Genomic DNA, 13,623 nt, shown 5'->3' with positions numbered 1-13,623 from the left:
TTCTTTCCATAAAAATTAAGAACTCTATCCTTGCCATAATATTGTTTCAATTAGAAATCATGGAATTAAATAGACATATAAAACTTGTAATATCACATTTCAGCCTAAAAAAAAAACAACTTCTAAATTCCAATGTAGTTTTAGGTATATAAGAAAAAAACCTAAAATCTTAAACTTCCTGTTAGTTTTGCTTACATTGATAACTTCGACTGTGTAGCATAAGAGGAGACCTAAATAAAACACTTTCCTAGTTCTTAATGCTCAGGAGAAGGATACAGTTTACATGAAAGCTATAATACAACTTCCATTGTGTAAGGGATGTTTAATGCACACATAGAAAAGTAGTAAAGAAATGTCCAATGGTGCAAGTTACGCCAATTACCATGAATATTTCAGGATGAAACTTCAGTATTTAAAATTAAGTCAAAAGACAACTCAGTTGCTCCGAATACATCTGTTATTTGTCAGTACTATAGTAGAACATGTTTAGTACTGAAAGAATATAATCAGTTGAATTTTACTTCAAATCTTAAAATTGGGCAATCCCTCTACCACATATATATTAAATCAGAAATTCCTTTCACACACACAGAGGATTTGAAACTATCACTATATGGGACTCAAGTGAAGAAAACTATTCTACACAATGGTGTGAAATGATGTAATTTGAAACTCACATGGTTTAGTAATGTAGAAAGCTTTGATCCATCTTGAATATTCTTCTCCAAAATATTCAGGACTTTTACTATTTTATCTGTTGAGAGCTAAAACAAGTAATAAACCACATCAAACAACTGTAGTAACATAAAGGCTTATAAATTGCTGAGGAAAAAAGAAAAGTCCACAGATGAAGGATAGAACATGTTATGTAATCTGACAAACTTAAATTGTAAGTAAACAGAGATAAGGATTGGATCTCGACTTGCCTGGTTTCTGATATATAACTGAGAATGCTGATAACAGAATTAAACTAGCAAAATATTTCTAAGACTGCAATGAAACTGCATTTCAAGTAGCAAAATCCACAGAAATGCATTTAAAACTGCATATCTGTAATTAATGTTGCATAGTTATACACCTTTGCTTCTAGAAACAGAAATTTATGAAATCCAAGTATCAATCACAAATTCTATCTTACCATACAGAGCTTTATTAAATTCTATGGAAAAGCAGAAATAAAATTTCCTGATACTTGAGCACTAATAAAACGGAAATGCATTCTTAACAACTGTGTTAACTTTGAAAAACTTGCATGTTAAAAAAACCGCAAAGTCGCTTAATGATGTGTCACGGGTTCAGCAGTAGCAGTCATTTTTCTCCTTCTTAGTAGCTGGTGCAGTGCTGTGTTTTCAACTTTAGTCTGGGAACAGTGTTGATAACACACTGATGATTTTAGTTGTTTCTAAGTAATGCTTAGTCCAATCAAGGACTTTTCAGTCTCATGCTCTGCCAGGGAGGAGGGGCATTGGAAGCTGGGAGGAAGCAGAGACAGAGCACCTGACCCAAACTAGCCAAAGGGGTATTCCACACCACAGCATGTCATGCCCAGTATATAAACTGGGGGGAGTTACCTGGAAGGCCCAGATCACTGCTTGGGTCAGGCTGTCAGTCGGCGGGTGGTGAGCAATTGTATTCTCTCCCCTTGTTATTTCCCCTATCATTATTATTATTGGTGGTAGCAGAAGTGGTTTTGTGTTATACCTTAGTTACTGGACTGTTCTTATCTCAACCCATGGGAGTTACATTCTTTCGATTCTCCTCCCCATCCCTCCAGGAGTGGGGGAGGAAGAAGGGGGGAAGTGAGAGAGTGGTTGCGTGGTTCTGAGTTACCAGCTGTGCTTAAACCATGACATGATGTTCTATAGAATTATAATTAAGTAATCTGTAGAATATGCTAAACTCCAGAAGAGTCAGTTTCATTTATCCAGATACTATTAGTGCTCACTTTTAGAAGCAGCAAATTTCTAATTTTATGTATACATTCATGTATGTAAAAAAACCCAGGAAACAGAGGTTAATGGCAAGAACTGTCAGGAAAGATAAACACTCAGGCTGATAACACACTACAGAGGAAGACAGGGAGATAAAAGAAAAGGCCAGTAAGAATATCTAAATCTTGGATTAACTCCTTCAGAGTGACTTGTATACGTGGCTTCACAGACACTTCACAAACATAGTAAGTGTCCAGGAGCAGGCAGAGTAAGAATTTAACACAAGACTGCCCAAAGCCAACAGTTCTAGGAAGATAAGGAAATCAAGAACATTGTTTCTAGAGGTGTGATGAGTTTGTGCTGACAGAAAGTTCCCTTGAACTGAAGTCAGAAAGAACTTGGCAAAGAAACCACACTATAAATTAATCTTATCATCTGAGCCATTAAATCTTCTAGATTTGAAAGGACTCTTCAAAAAGAAGAAGGAAGTAGGCAAATCAATCTGACACTGGATGGACATCATAGATTTACATTGCGCTAATGGCATATATCAGAAAGGGTGATTTTTTTTTTTTTTTACTTTGCCAGCAGGTTGTGTTTTACTGTGATTGCTCAACACTAGCTGTAAGGAGCAAAGACTATAAGTTGATGTGCTTTTGTGAAAGTAAATTAATTATTTTGGATTTTACTTCTCAGGCATGTGTTACCTATTGGCATATAGTGCTATGAGTCAGCACTAACGCAGAGAAGGACCATTCAACAAAAACATCTCAGCTTCAGAGACAGTAGCATTTAAGATGTAACTTTTTAAGCACTTCAGCTAAGTCAGCAGAAGCACAACTTTTCACAGTATCTGTCACATGCACACCTGATGAGGGTGTAATATTAGAGGGAACGCAAATTTTTGTATGTTTAACAAAATTAAATGCTCAAAAAGAGTTAAATACTATGAAGATGTACCTTGTCCATAATGCCCATTGCCTTGATTTTTGCAGATTCACTACCCAACTCACTAAGCTGATGCTTTCCCAGTAGCAATTCCTGGGGAATCTCATCATCACCACCTAAAAAACCCAAACAAATAAACAAAACCCAAACAACAACACTAAACATTAACAATCATATTTCAAATAAGACTTGAAGGAAACCTGTATTTTCCAGTCAATATGAAAAAGCCAGCTGAAAAAAAATAAGTGGTTTTTCAAATAGCTGGCATCTAGTAGTTCCATCTAATGAAGACTGATGATGACAACTTTTGGCTGTGTTAAAATGACTACTTGTTAAATATGACTGAAGGTAATAAATTAAAAATATTTTTAATATAGCAAAGTCCAGCTCTTGTGCAATCACCCTCATTTCAGTAAAACCAATCTTAAATAATTGCAGTCCTAATTCTAAAGTTCAAATCTGGGGAAGGGCAATATATGAAAACACATAGGAAATTAAGTACCCTGGAATAATCACATTTGCCCTTACAAAGAAACCCCATGATGTTACAAGTCATATAGAAAGAAGCAATTACTTAATTTTTTAATCCAAGGTTGTAGACACCATTACTGTAGTGATTTGTTTACTGTGCTCCTCCCCTTGTTCTAATCTTGTGAAAAAGATGGTAGGAAAAAAATTAATGAATGCTCCATTAAACATTTCAATATAAAGTCATCTTGGTCAACCTGAACTACTACCTCAGACACTTATACTAAGCTGGTTTATTTTCCACTGAAATGGATAAGGAGCATGCAGTGATTCAGTACTTCACCCATAAGTGCATAAGCACTCTGCTGCTGAATTGAATAATCAATCTCTGGTGAGCCAAAGGCCACAACAGATGCAAAATTATGTGCCTCAGACATTACTGGCAAGAGAACTATCTTACGTTAGTGTTGCTCACAAAGATATGTCTGTCAGAAGATAACACCCTAATGACATCTCAAAGATGCATCCTATCCACTCCAGAGAATTGTCTCATTGTGATTTATGTCCCTTTTGGATTCTACAGGGAGAAAGAAGAAGGATCTTCTTCCTGTAGCAGCAAGTGAAATTGGAAAGGTAAATGCCTCCACTCAAGGTGGAAGCCATATAAATGCAGTATACTGTTAGCATATATCACAGGCAGTTAAATCCCAAAGGAAGAAGTTTGAATATACTGAGATGCAATTTTTTTTCTTTCCTGTGTTTCTAATTGGTGGAAGCATTTTGAAAATTTCTGACATATTACCAAAAGCTGTTAAATCCATGTCTTCTAAACTTTCCAAAATATTCTCTATTGAAGCAGTAAATCTTTTGAAAGTTGAAGAATCCATCATTTCTGGAGAGAAAAAAACAAACAAACAAACAAAAAACCCACAGTATATATAATTATTTTATATACAAAACAGAAAACACAAACTGTAGAAAATAAATCTTCTAAAATTACCTTCAGGTGTTAGTTTAGGTTCATAAGCTTTCCTCCTCTTTTGTTTTTCTTTTTTCTTAATTTTTCTAGCCACTAATTAAGAGAATAAAGGTTTGTTTATATTTCTTAAGCTTATATTCAATTCTGCATGTAAAGATGTTTATTTTAAAATGTTTAACATATGCACTAGTATTATGGAAGAAAATAAAAATTTTGAAACAATCAGTTACCCTCACTGAGACTAGGAGAAGGAAAATAATCATCCATATCAGAGTTTTCGGGACTGCGATTACGGTAACGGCCACTACCAGAAGTCCTCCTTCCTTCATGATAATAACCACTTCTCCTATGGTCACCAGAACTTCTTCTGTCATGTTCTTCATACTCCCAAGCTTCATCTCTATCCTTTTTATGTCTTTTACGAGAAGCTAGAAATGAAATGCATTTTCATTATAAGTACAAAAATCCTACTTTTAATAGCTCAAAATTATACATTTGCAATTTAAACACTATTGTATATTATGTAAAATAAGTGAACACTAAAACTATCATATAAAATTCTGTTATTCTAACCATTTCTTTTGATTTACATGAAAATTGTGTCTGAAACTGATACAAATTTATAAGACATTTGTCCTTTTAAACAAAGTCAGGAAAATAGAACAAATAAAAATAAGTTTCATACTTTCATAAGAGAACCTTGAGATAATTTCTTCAGTTATCTAAATTCTGACTATTACTGGGTGCCCATGTTCCAATTCAGTGATTGCTTTGCCCATCTAACACAGCAAGTTCCAATGAGACTTGGAAACCTAGTTGCTTAAAAATATTCTATTTTGCCAAGACAAATAAAATTTTGTTTTTATATACATATTGCAGGAAATTCAATGTAAAGGAGAAAGCTGGAGCCATAATTCTGGGCCAGGCAGCAAGTATATACCACAGAAGGTTCTTATAACTAGTTTTCAGTCAGGACTAAAATGTCTTGCAGAACTGAATGTTGAAAGACTGGGATAAATGTTCTATACAGAAACCTGGTGGAAATAAAGTGGGGAGAGGGGGTATTGAGAGTTTTTCATTGTTTTCAAAGACAATCTTGAAGGGGAGAGGGTGCTAAGATGTAATAGAAAAAGGATATGGAGGAGGAGGTAATTTCATCCATGAAATCAGATAATTTTCCATTATCTAAGGTAACAGGATAACTGGGCTAGCAAAGAGATGTCTAAAACAGACTGTGCTATGAAGATTAAAATGGCTCCAAAACATTACATTCTAGACTAGCAGTTTATTATTCTTATGAACTTGCATATAATAGCCCTGAAATCTGTGCATCTTTACCAAAGTCTCCTGAAGTTCAGAGAGGTATGACTGTATATAGAGTTGTTTCTGAGCAAAATGGCTCCAGACATTCAAACAGAACTGGAACAGAACTGACAAGTTTATGGAGAAGCATAGGAAACATACCAGGATATAGTTAATAGTCAGCCTAGGCTCAGAACTAATAAAAATAACATTGAACCTGTGGTTATCCTAATGCTCTGCACTGCACCCTAGAGGGCTCCCACTTCCGAAAACAGTATGAAACTTCTGCACAGGGGTGGCCTGAGTGTTTAAAGTAATAACTTAGTTCCTGCATTCAACTGTTCTGCTTATGGATCACTTGCTTCTGGAGCAGTACAGTCATGTTCACGAGGCCTAAGCTGTTAGTTCTAAAATGGTTGAGAGTTAACTGCTACAGAAGAAAGAGTGAGCAGTCTGGGATACCTGAAGTGAGTATATAGGAGAAAAAAGTAGGGAGATTATGGGAAAAGACTTTACACAACTGATTCTTTCTCCCCCATGAGATGGCATTTTGTGGAGGTAGATGAAATCTGTCTCCAGTGTTTAAAAATCATCGGTATCAATTTAAGCTCTGTAGGATGAATTCTGACAGCAGCTACATCTTCATGAGAAAATAACTTCCAATACTACTTTCCAGCAGAAATTTAAATTCACCAGTTTATCAATGCTGCATGACAAAACAGAGCGTGGTACAGTTGTGCTGGCTCTGCAGGGCAAATAAGATGAACATGGACACAGCTATTCACAATTTGTCATTCCTCTACAAAGTTTATTTTGAAGTAGATAAAAATGGCCAAAAATATAAGTATTAATAATAAAGAGTTACAATTACTTTTATACATAAATAAAGACTACCTGGAATATAAACACCCAATTTCCTCCTGAATTCTGCCAAACATTTATGCAATAACACATTTAGCACTTACTGTATGAGAATGATTTCATTAATTTTTAATTTCTCAACATTTAACGGAATGCCCATTCATGAGATATTCAAAGAAATTTCTCTTCTTCTATAACAATCACCATGTCATTTTTTTTAAAAGTTCAATTTTAGGCAGCCAAAAAAATTCTGAATTATGTATTTCGAACAGTAAAAAATTTATTCAGTGCACTTGTCACAAATGTTTCATTCTCTAGATCATTTTGTCTTGTTTTAACTCAGTTTGGTTCATAGAATCATAGAACAGTTAGGGTTGGAAAGGACCATAAGATCATCAGGTAGATCATCATTCAACAGCATCCTTTGAGAAATATTATAAATTATATTTAAACCAGATGTCCTAAATGAATTGTTTAAAATGATGGCTGGATGTCAGGTGGATACAGTGAGCCTAGAAGCCCTTAAAACATATAATTACTGTGAAAGTTTTCCTTAACTTACTTTACTTTGAATTTAAGAATTTCAACAGCCACTGTGGCTAATAAGTAGAATAAGATCTCTCTGAAATTCCTGACAAATCTCTTTATTCTGAACCAATTCCAATTATTTTTTTTTTACTTATTATTTTATTAAATTCACTGTTACAAATTATTAACATCCTAAACAGGTGAAATGATCCAGTAAACAGAGAATACAGAATACTGAATGAAGGAAATCATCTGATTACAAGTTAACTCATGGTCAAAACAATATTATTAAGTTATACTTTAAATGGGGAAAAAACCCAAAACAAAACAAAGGACATTCTTTTCTGCTTCTTTGATAAAGATCAGAGGTATCACTATTATAATTTTTATGTGTATGTGTGAATATGCATTGCATATCTGTTACAGAACTTCTTGAAGCATATTAAAAATGCAGGACAAAAAAAATCTTTCTCTTTTGGACCCTAAGAAAGACTGAGCAGCAAAACAATGTTGTACAAAAGTTCACTAATATGTTTAGATAGGCAAAGGTGGAAAGAGTCTAAACTTGCAAGAAAATCATAGAGGTCTGTAGAAGAGAAGGTTTGGGGGGCCTTATTGTTCTCGACAACTACCTGAAAGGAGGTTGTAGTGAGGTGGAGGTTGGTCTGTTCTCCCAAGTAACAAGTGATAGGACAAGAGGTAACAGCCTCAATCTGTGCCAGGGGAGGTTTAGTTATTAGGAAAAATTCCTTAATAGAGAGGGTGATCAGGTATTGGAACAGGCTGCCCAGGGAAGTGGTGGAATTGCAGTCCCTGGAAGTGTCCAAAAATGTGTAGATGAGACCCTCAGTGATATGCTTTAGTGGTGGCATTGGCAGCCCTGGGGTGATGGTTGGACTTGATGATCTTAAAGGTCTTTTTCAACCTAGTTGTTTTTATGATTCTAAGAGAGCTGGATGTTATTTAAGCACCACTTCCTCCAAGCCCAAGAACATATCAGGCAAAGGGTGCAGGAGATCTGCATGGATGAGCAGAGAGTGCCTAGTAAATCTTAAACTCAAGAAGGAAATTCATGGGACGTGGAAAAAGGGACAGGACAAGTGGGAGGACTATAGGAACATCGCCAGGCTATGCAGGGATGTGACATGGAAGGCCAAGGCCCACTTAGAATTGAGTCTGGAAAAGGACATCAAGAACGGGAAGAAGGGCTTCTACAAGTATATTGACAGCAAAAGGAAGATTAGGGAAAATGTGGGGCCACTCCTGAATCATAGTATATCCACTAACAAAAAATACCACATTTAGATACACTTGGATGTATTTAACAGCCCTTTCTAAAGTTGCACTTACTGTTCACACTGCAATTAGAAATTAACATAATAAATTGCATACACGTCTCTTTCAATAAAATATTTTCTCAGGCTTATATTCCACAGAGGCCAAGCTCACCTTCCTTGCATGTCCTCTCTGAGCATTTGATAGAGGATGTTTCAGTAGTTTTGGGTCTACCTCCCTTACGTATCACCAGCTTACAGTCTAACTCTCAAATCATTTTGGGTCACTGCTATAACTACACTGATAAAGCCTCCTGTGTCAGACAGACATACGGGTAGGAAAGCAGTTTCTTTCTGGATTAGCTCAAACAGCATTCAAATGTTGTGCTAAATCATAGAATCATAGAATAGTTAGGGTTGGAAAGGACTCAAGATCATCTAGTTCCAACCCCCCTGCCATGGACAGGGACACCTCACACTAAACCATCCCACACAAGGCTTCATCCAACCCGGCCTTGAACACCGCCAGGGATGGAGCACTCACAACCTCCCTGGGCAACCGATTCCAGTGTCCCACCACCCTAACAGGAAAGAATTTCCTCCTTATATCCAATCTAAACTTCCCCTGTTTAAGTTTTAACCTGTTACCCCTTGTCCTGTCACTACAGTCCCTGACGAAGAGTCCCTCCCCAGCATCCCTATAGGCCCCCTTCAGGTACTGGAAGGCTGCTATTAGGTCCCCCCACAGCCTTCTCTTCTCCAGGCTGAACAGCCCCAACTTCCTCAGCCTGTCTTCATACAGGAGGTGCTCCAGTCCCCTGATCATCCTCACAGCCCTCCTCTGGACTTGTTCCAGCAGTTCCATGTCTTTTTATGTTGAGGACACCAGAACTGCACACAATACTCCAGGTGAGGTCTCACAAGAGCAGAGTAGAGGGGCAGGATCATCTCTTTCGACCTGCTGGTCACGCTCCTTTTGATGCAGCCCAGGATACGGTTGGCTTTCTGGGCTGCGAGCGCACACTGCTGTCTCATGTTCATTTTCTCATTGACCAGCACCCCCAAGTCCTTCTCTGCAGGGCCGCTCTGAATCTCTTCTCTGCCCAGTCTGTAGCTGTGCCTGGGACTGCTCCGACCCAGGTGTAGGACCTTGCACTTGTCGTGGTTGAACTTCATGGGGTTGGCATCAGCCCACCTCACAAGCGTGTCAAGGTCCCTCTGGATGTCATCCCTTCTCTCCTTCGTCATCGGCAAACTTGCTGAGGGCGCACTCAATCCCACTGTCCATGTCAGCGATGAAGATGTTAAACAAGACCGGTCCCAACACCGATCCCTGAGGGACACCACTAGTTACTGGTCTCCAGCTGGACATGGAGCCATTGACCACAACTCTTTGTGTGCGGCCATCCAGCCAGTTCTTTATGCATCGAGTGGTCCACCCATCAAATTGATATCTCTCAAATTTAGAGAGAAGGATGTGGTGTGGGTCAGTTTCAAACGCTTTGCACAAGTCCAGGTAGATGACATCAACTGCTTTACCCTTGTCCATCAATTCTGTATCCCCATCATAGAAGGCCACCAAATTGGTCAGGCAGGATTTCCCCTTAGTGAAGCCATGCTGGCTGTCACCAGGCACCTTGTTGTTTTTCATGTGCCTTAGCATGCTGTCCAGGAGAATGTGCTCCAAGATTTTACCAGGCACAGAGGTGAGACTGACTGGTCTGTAATTCCCCGGGTCTTCCATTTTCCCCTTCTTGAAAATGGGGGTTATATTTCCCTTTTTCCAGTTGTCGGGAACTTCACCTGACTGCCATGATTTTTCAAATATGATGGCCAGTGGCTTAGCAACTTAATTCGCCAGCTCCTTCAGGACCTGCGGATGGATTTCATCAGGTCCCATGGACTTGTGTACACTCAGGTTCTTAAGATGGTCTCGAACCAGATCCTCTCCTACAGTGGGCCCAAGGTCTTCATTCTCACAATCCCTGAGTCTACCTTCTAAGACCTGGGTGGTGCAGTCAGAGCCTTTGCCAGTGAAGACCGAGGCAAAGAAAGTTATTCAGAACCTCAGCCTTCTCCAAATCCTGTGCAGCCAGTTCTCCCGAAAGCTTCCTCAGGGGGCCTATGTTGTCCCTAGTCTGTTTTTTGTTTGCTATGTAACTGTAGAATCCCTTCCTGTTATCTTTAACATCCCTGTCTAAGTTTAATTCTAACTGGGCCTTAGCCTTCCTAACCTGGTCCCTAGCTTCCCGGACAACATCCCTTTACAAAAGTTCAGTAATATGTTTAGATAGGCAAAGGTGGAAAGAGTCTAAACTTGCAAGAAAATCATTATAAGCAAGATGCTTTCTCAGCAATAGGCACTTTTGTAGCCCTGCATAAGTAACATAGCTAAGATGTTATTCAGACTGAAATTATTCACTCCATTATAATGAAGTTTATTTTCAGTTTTATCTAACTAAACTATCATAGAGACAAACTAACTACACTCTTACTGGAAAGTAGGAAATCCCTTCTTAACATAGAGACATATAACAATTTTTTTTGCACTTATGAACTTTGCCTGATTGCACAGCAAAAGTCTAACTACAAGCTTCCTCTCTGTCTTTGAAACCACTTAATTCAAAAATAGTGTCATCATCAAATGCGATTTTGAGAAACTATTTGGGAATAATTATGGTTTTTCAAACAATATACCACGGAGAAAAAAGGAAGAAGTAATATTTTCAGAAACCTCTGTGCACTAACATCCATTATTTATAATGTCAGAAAAAATGAAGAGAGGATCCTTTGCTTTTCTTATCAATGAAATTCAGAAGTTAAAATGTATTTACTAGAATTTTTTCATTGCATAACTTTGTGTACATGTTTTCTAAGCTGCTTTACAGGATATTTTCTTTAATCTGATTGGCTAAAAATGTTTCATTGCAGTGGCTTCCCATAAGGTAATTAGGGAAAGAAATTTAATAACCAGCTGCTTTTCATTTTGAGTGACAAATTGAAATAAAATAATTTTTCTATTAAAAAAAAGGTTCTTGGCCAAGCAGTTAGCTGGACAGAAATTTTGTTTATATACATTTTAGGGTAAGAAACAAACAAACAAACAGTATTTTTGGGAAAGCAAAATATTAGCCTTCTTTAGGAGTAGGAACAGAATGATGTACTACTTACATTCAAAAGCTTCTTCACTCTCACTGTCTTCATCAGAACTGATTTCAGCATATTTTGGTTTCTCATTAATTGTGTTACGTTTGCGCTTGTTCATTTTCACACGTTCACAAAGAGGCATGGTGGATTCAATTTCTGCCAGGAGCTCAGGAGGCAACTCCTTTAACACTGACTGATCTATGCTACCTGTTAATAGAGAGCAAAAAGAGTAAATGTGAACCTGAAGATAATAAGGGCCTAACACTACAGTCCTTTCTCAGAAACTTATTATAGGATACCTACTAACAAAAAATACCACATTTAGATACACTTGGATGTATTTGACAGCCCTTTCTAAAGTTGCACTTACTGTTCACACTGCAATTAGAAATTAACATAATAAATTGCATACACATCTCCTTCAATAAAATATTTTCTCAGGCTTATATTCCACAGAGGCCAAGCTCACCTTCCTTGCATGTCCTCTCTGAGCATTTGATAGAGGATGTTTCAGTAGTTTTGGGTCTACCTCCCTTACGTATCACCAGCTTACAGTCTAACTCTCAAATCATTTTGGGTCACTGCTATAACTACACTGATAAAGCCTCCTGTGTCAGACATACATACGGGTAGGAAAGCAGTTTCTTTCTGGATTAGCTCAAACAGCATTCAAATGTTGTGCTAAATCAAATGAAATATTACTCTTACTCCATAACAAGAGTGCCTTCTTTCTTGTTGCATAGCCATGTCATTGCAACTACCACAGCAGAGACTCACAGCTTAATTTTACTACAGCCACTCAAATAAAAGGGTCTACTTTAGATTAAGAACCAAAAGAAAAAAAAATAAATACAAGTACTTCCCTACTTTATAAAATGCTCAGAACATAAACAACCTTTTAAAATAGTTAAATACCGTTACAGTATAGCACTCAGACACTACAGTGCAAATGGCCACACAACTACCTAGGACTGATGAATAGCTTACTGGTTAAAGCTGAAAATTTTCAGCTATTCTTGGAATATTTAATTTAATTATTTAAATTTAATTATATCCTTCCCACAGTGCTTTCCCTTAAAATGCTCCAGTATGTTCTTTATATCTCAGTCCTTTGTAATCAGAGGCCCTTGCCCAGCAGCATCACACTCCTCCAAATAATTCCGTGCCCTGGAGAGTTTTAAGAACAGAAGGGGAATCACAGGGAAATCAAAATCCTTTTTTCAAAATGGAATTTAAGGTATGAGGAAATTACATCTGCTCATAAGACAAAAGTTCCACTTTTATCTCAATACCATATCATCAGCTGAAAAACACACCATCAAGATGAATACTGATGAAAATAATCTGAGTTCATTTACTTCAGTGGCTTAAAGTTTATGGAAGAGTATACAGCTGCATCCTATAAACAGGATATAACCCTCTATTAAGCCCCTTACCCCACCTTTTGACTACATCCATGAAGGGATAATTCCTGAGCTCAACTCACATACAGACACCTGAAAGAAGGCAGGAGACTGAAATCCCCTCACCACCACCCAAAGGACTATGCCCACACGATTCTCTGCTGTAATGGATTTGGCGGGAAGAAGTGGTGTTAGGAAGATGTGCTCAAGCAGGTTCTATAGAATGATATAGGACATCTTTCAAAATAATTTTTCCTTATCTACCCCAGTACTAGCACAAAAGGAAGGCTCCCAGCCTCGGGCTAAACAAAAGGAGATGCTAAAGCTCCCTGGTTATATTCCAGTCCCCAGCTACAGCCTTGAGAAATGGGACCCAGCCAGGTTGGTGGGTCTGGGAAGAATCAACACAGCAACTGAATAATTCCATCATGTTAGTAGGGGTCCTCATTGCATATTGAAATGCATTGTTGCAAAAATAATTTCTGCAAAATAGCTGCAGCTTTTCCCAGAAGTAAGAGGAACCTGATCAAGCATCCAAGCCCATGAACCAGTCAGTTTCAGACTTTCAACAAATTGCTCTGACAAATTAGTTAATAAATTTCTGTCACTTACATGTGCCAGAGTAATATTCTGAAAGTGAACTAATTAAACAATGAACTCCTAAATCTGCAAACAGACAAAGAATCATATTTCAGATGAACCAAAGTACAATGAAACTAGTAATTTGGTTAAGTTTATTGTTGCTGCTAAGAACTAGATGTGCAACATGCAACGTTGACTCT

At 37.6% G+C, this 13,623-nt stretch overlaps 1 protein-coding gene across 4 annotated transcripts in view; it reads right to left on the bottom strand.

Moving 5' to 3' along the window:
- Positions 1-13,623, bottom strand: part of LOC136004505 (nipped-B-like protein) — a 198,838-nt gene that overhangs the window by 74,223 nt on the left and 110,992 nt on the right. For all 4 annotated transcript variants that reach the window (XM_065661044.1, XM_065661047.1, XM_065661046.1 and 1 more), the window contains 6 exons: positions 11,463-11,645; positions 4,557-4,754; positions 4,348-4,419; positions 4,150-4,239; positions 2,892-2,995; positions 678-764 (listed from right to left, as the gene is read on the bottom strand). In XM_065661044.1, coding sequence (XP_065517116.1) covers positions 678-764; positions 2,892-2,995; positions 4,150-4,239; positions 4,348-4,419; positions 4,557-4,754; positions 11,463-11,645 — 734 coding nt within the window. The remainder of the gene's footprint in view (positions 1-677; positions 765-2,891; positions 2,996-4,149; positions 4,240-4,347; positions 4,420-4,556; positions 4,755-11,462; positions 11,646-13,623) is intronic.

Source organism: Lathamus discolor, chromosome W (genome assembly GCF_037157495.1).
Source record: "Lathamus discolor isolate bLatDis1 chromosome W, bLatDis1.hap1, whole genome shotgun sequence".
In the NCBI taxonomy this organism is placed as follows: Eukaryota; Metazoa; Chordata; class Aves; order Psittaciformes; family Psittacidae; genus Lathamus; species Lathamus discolor.
This window is presented reverse-complemented; position numbering and strand designations above follow the sequence as displayed.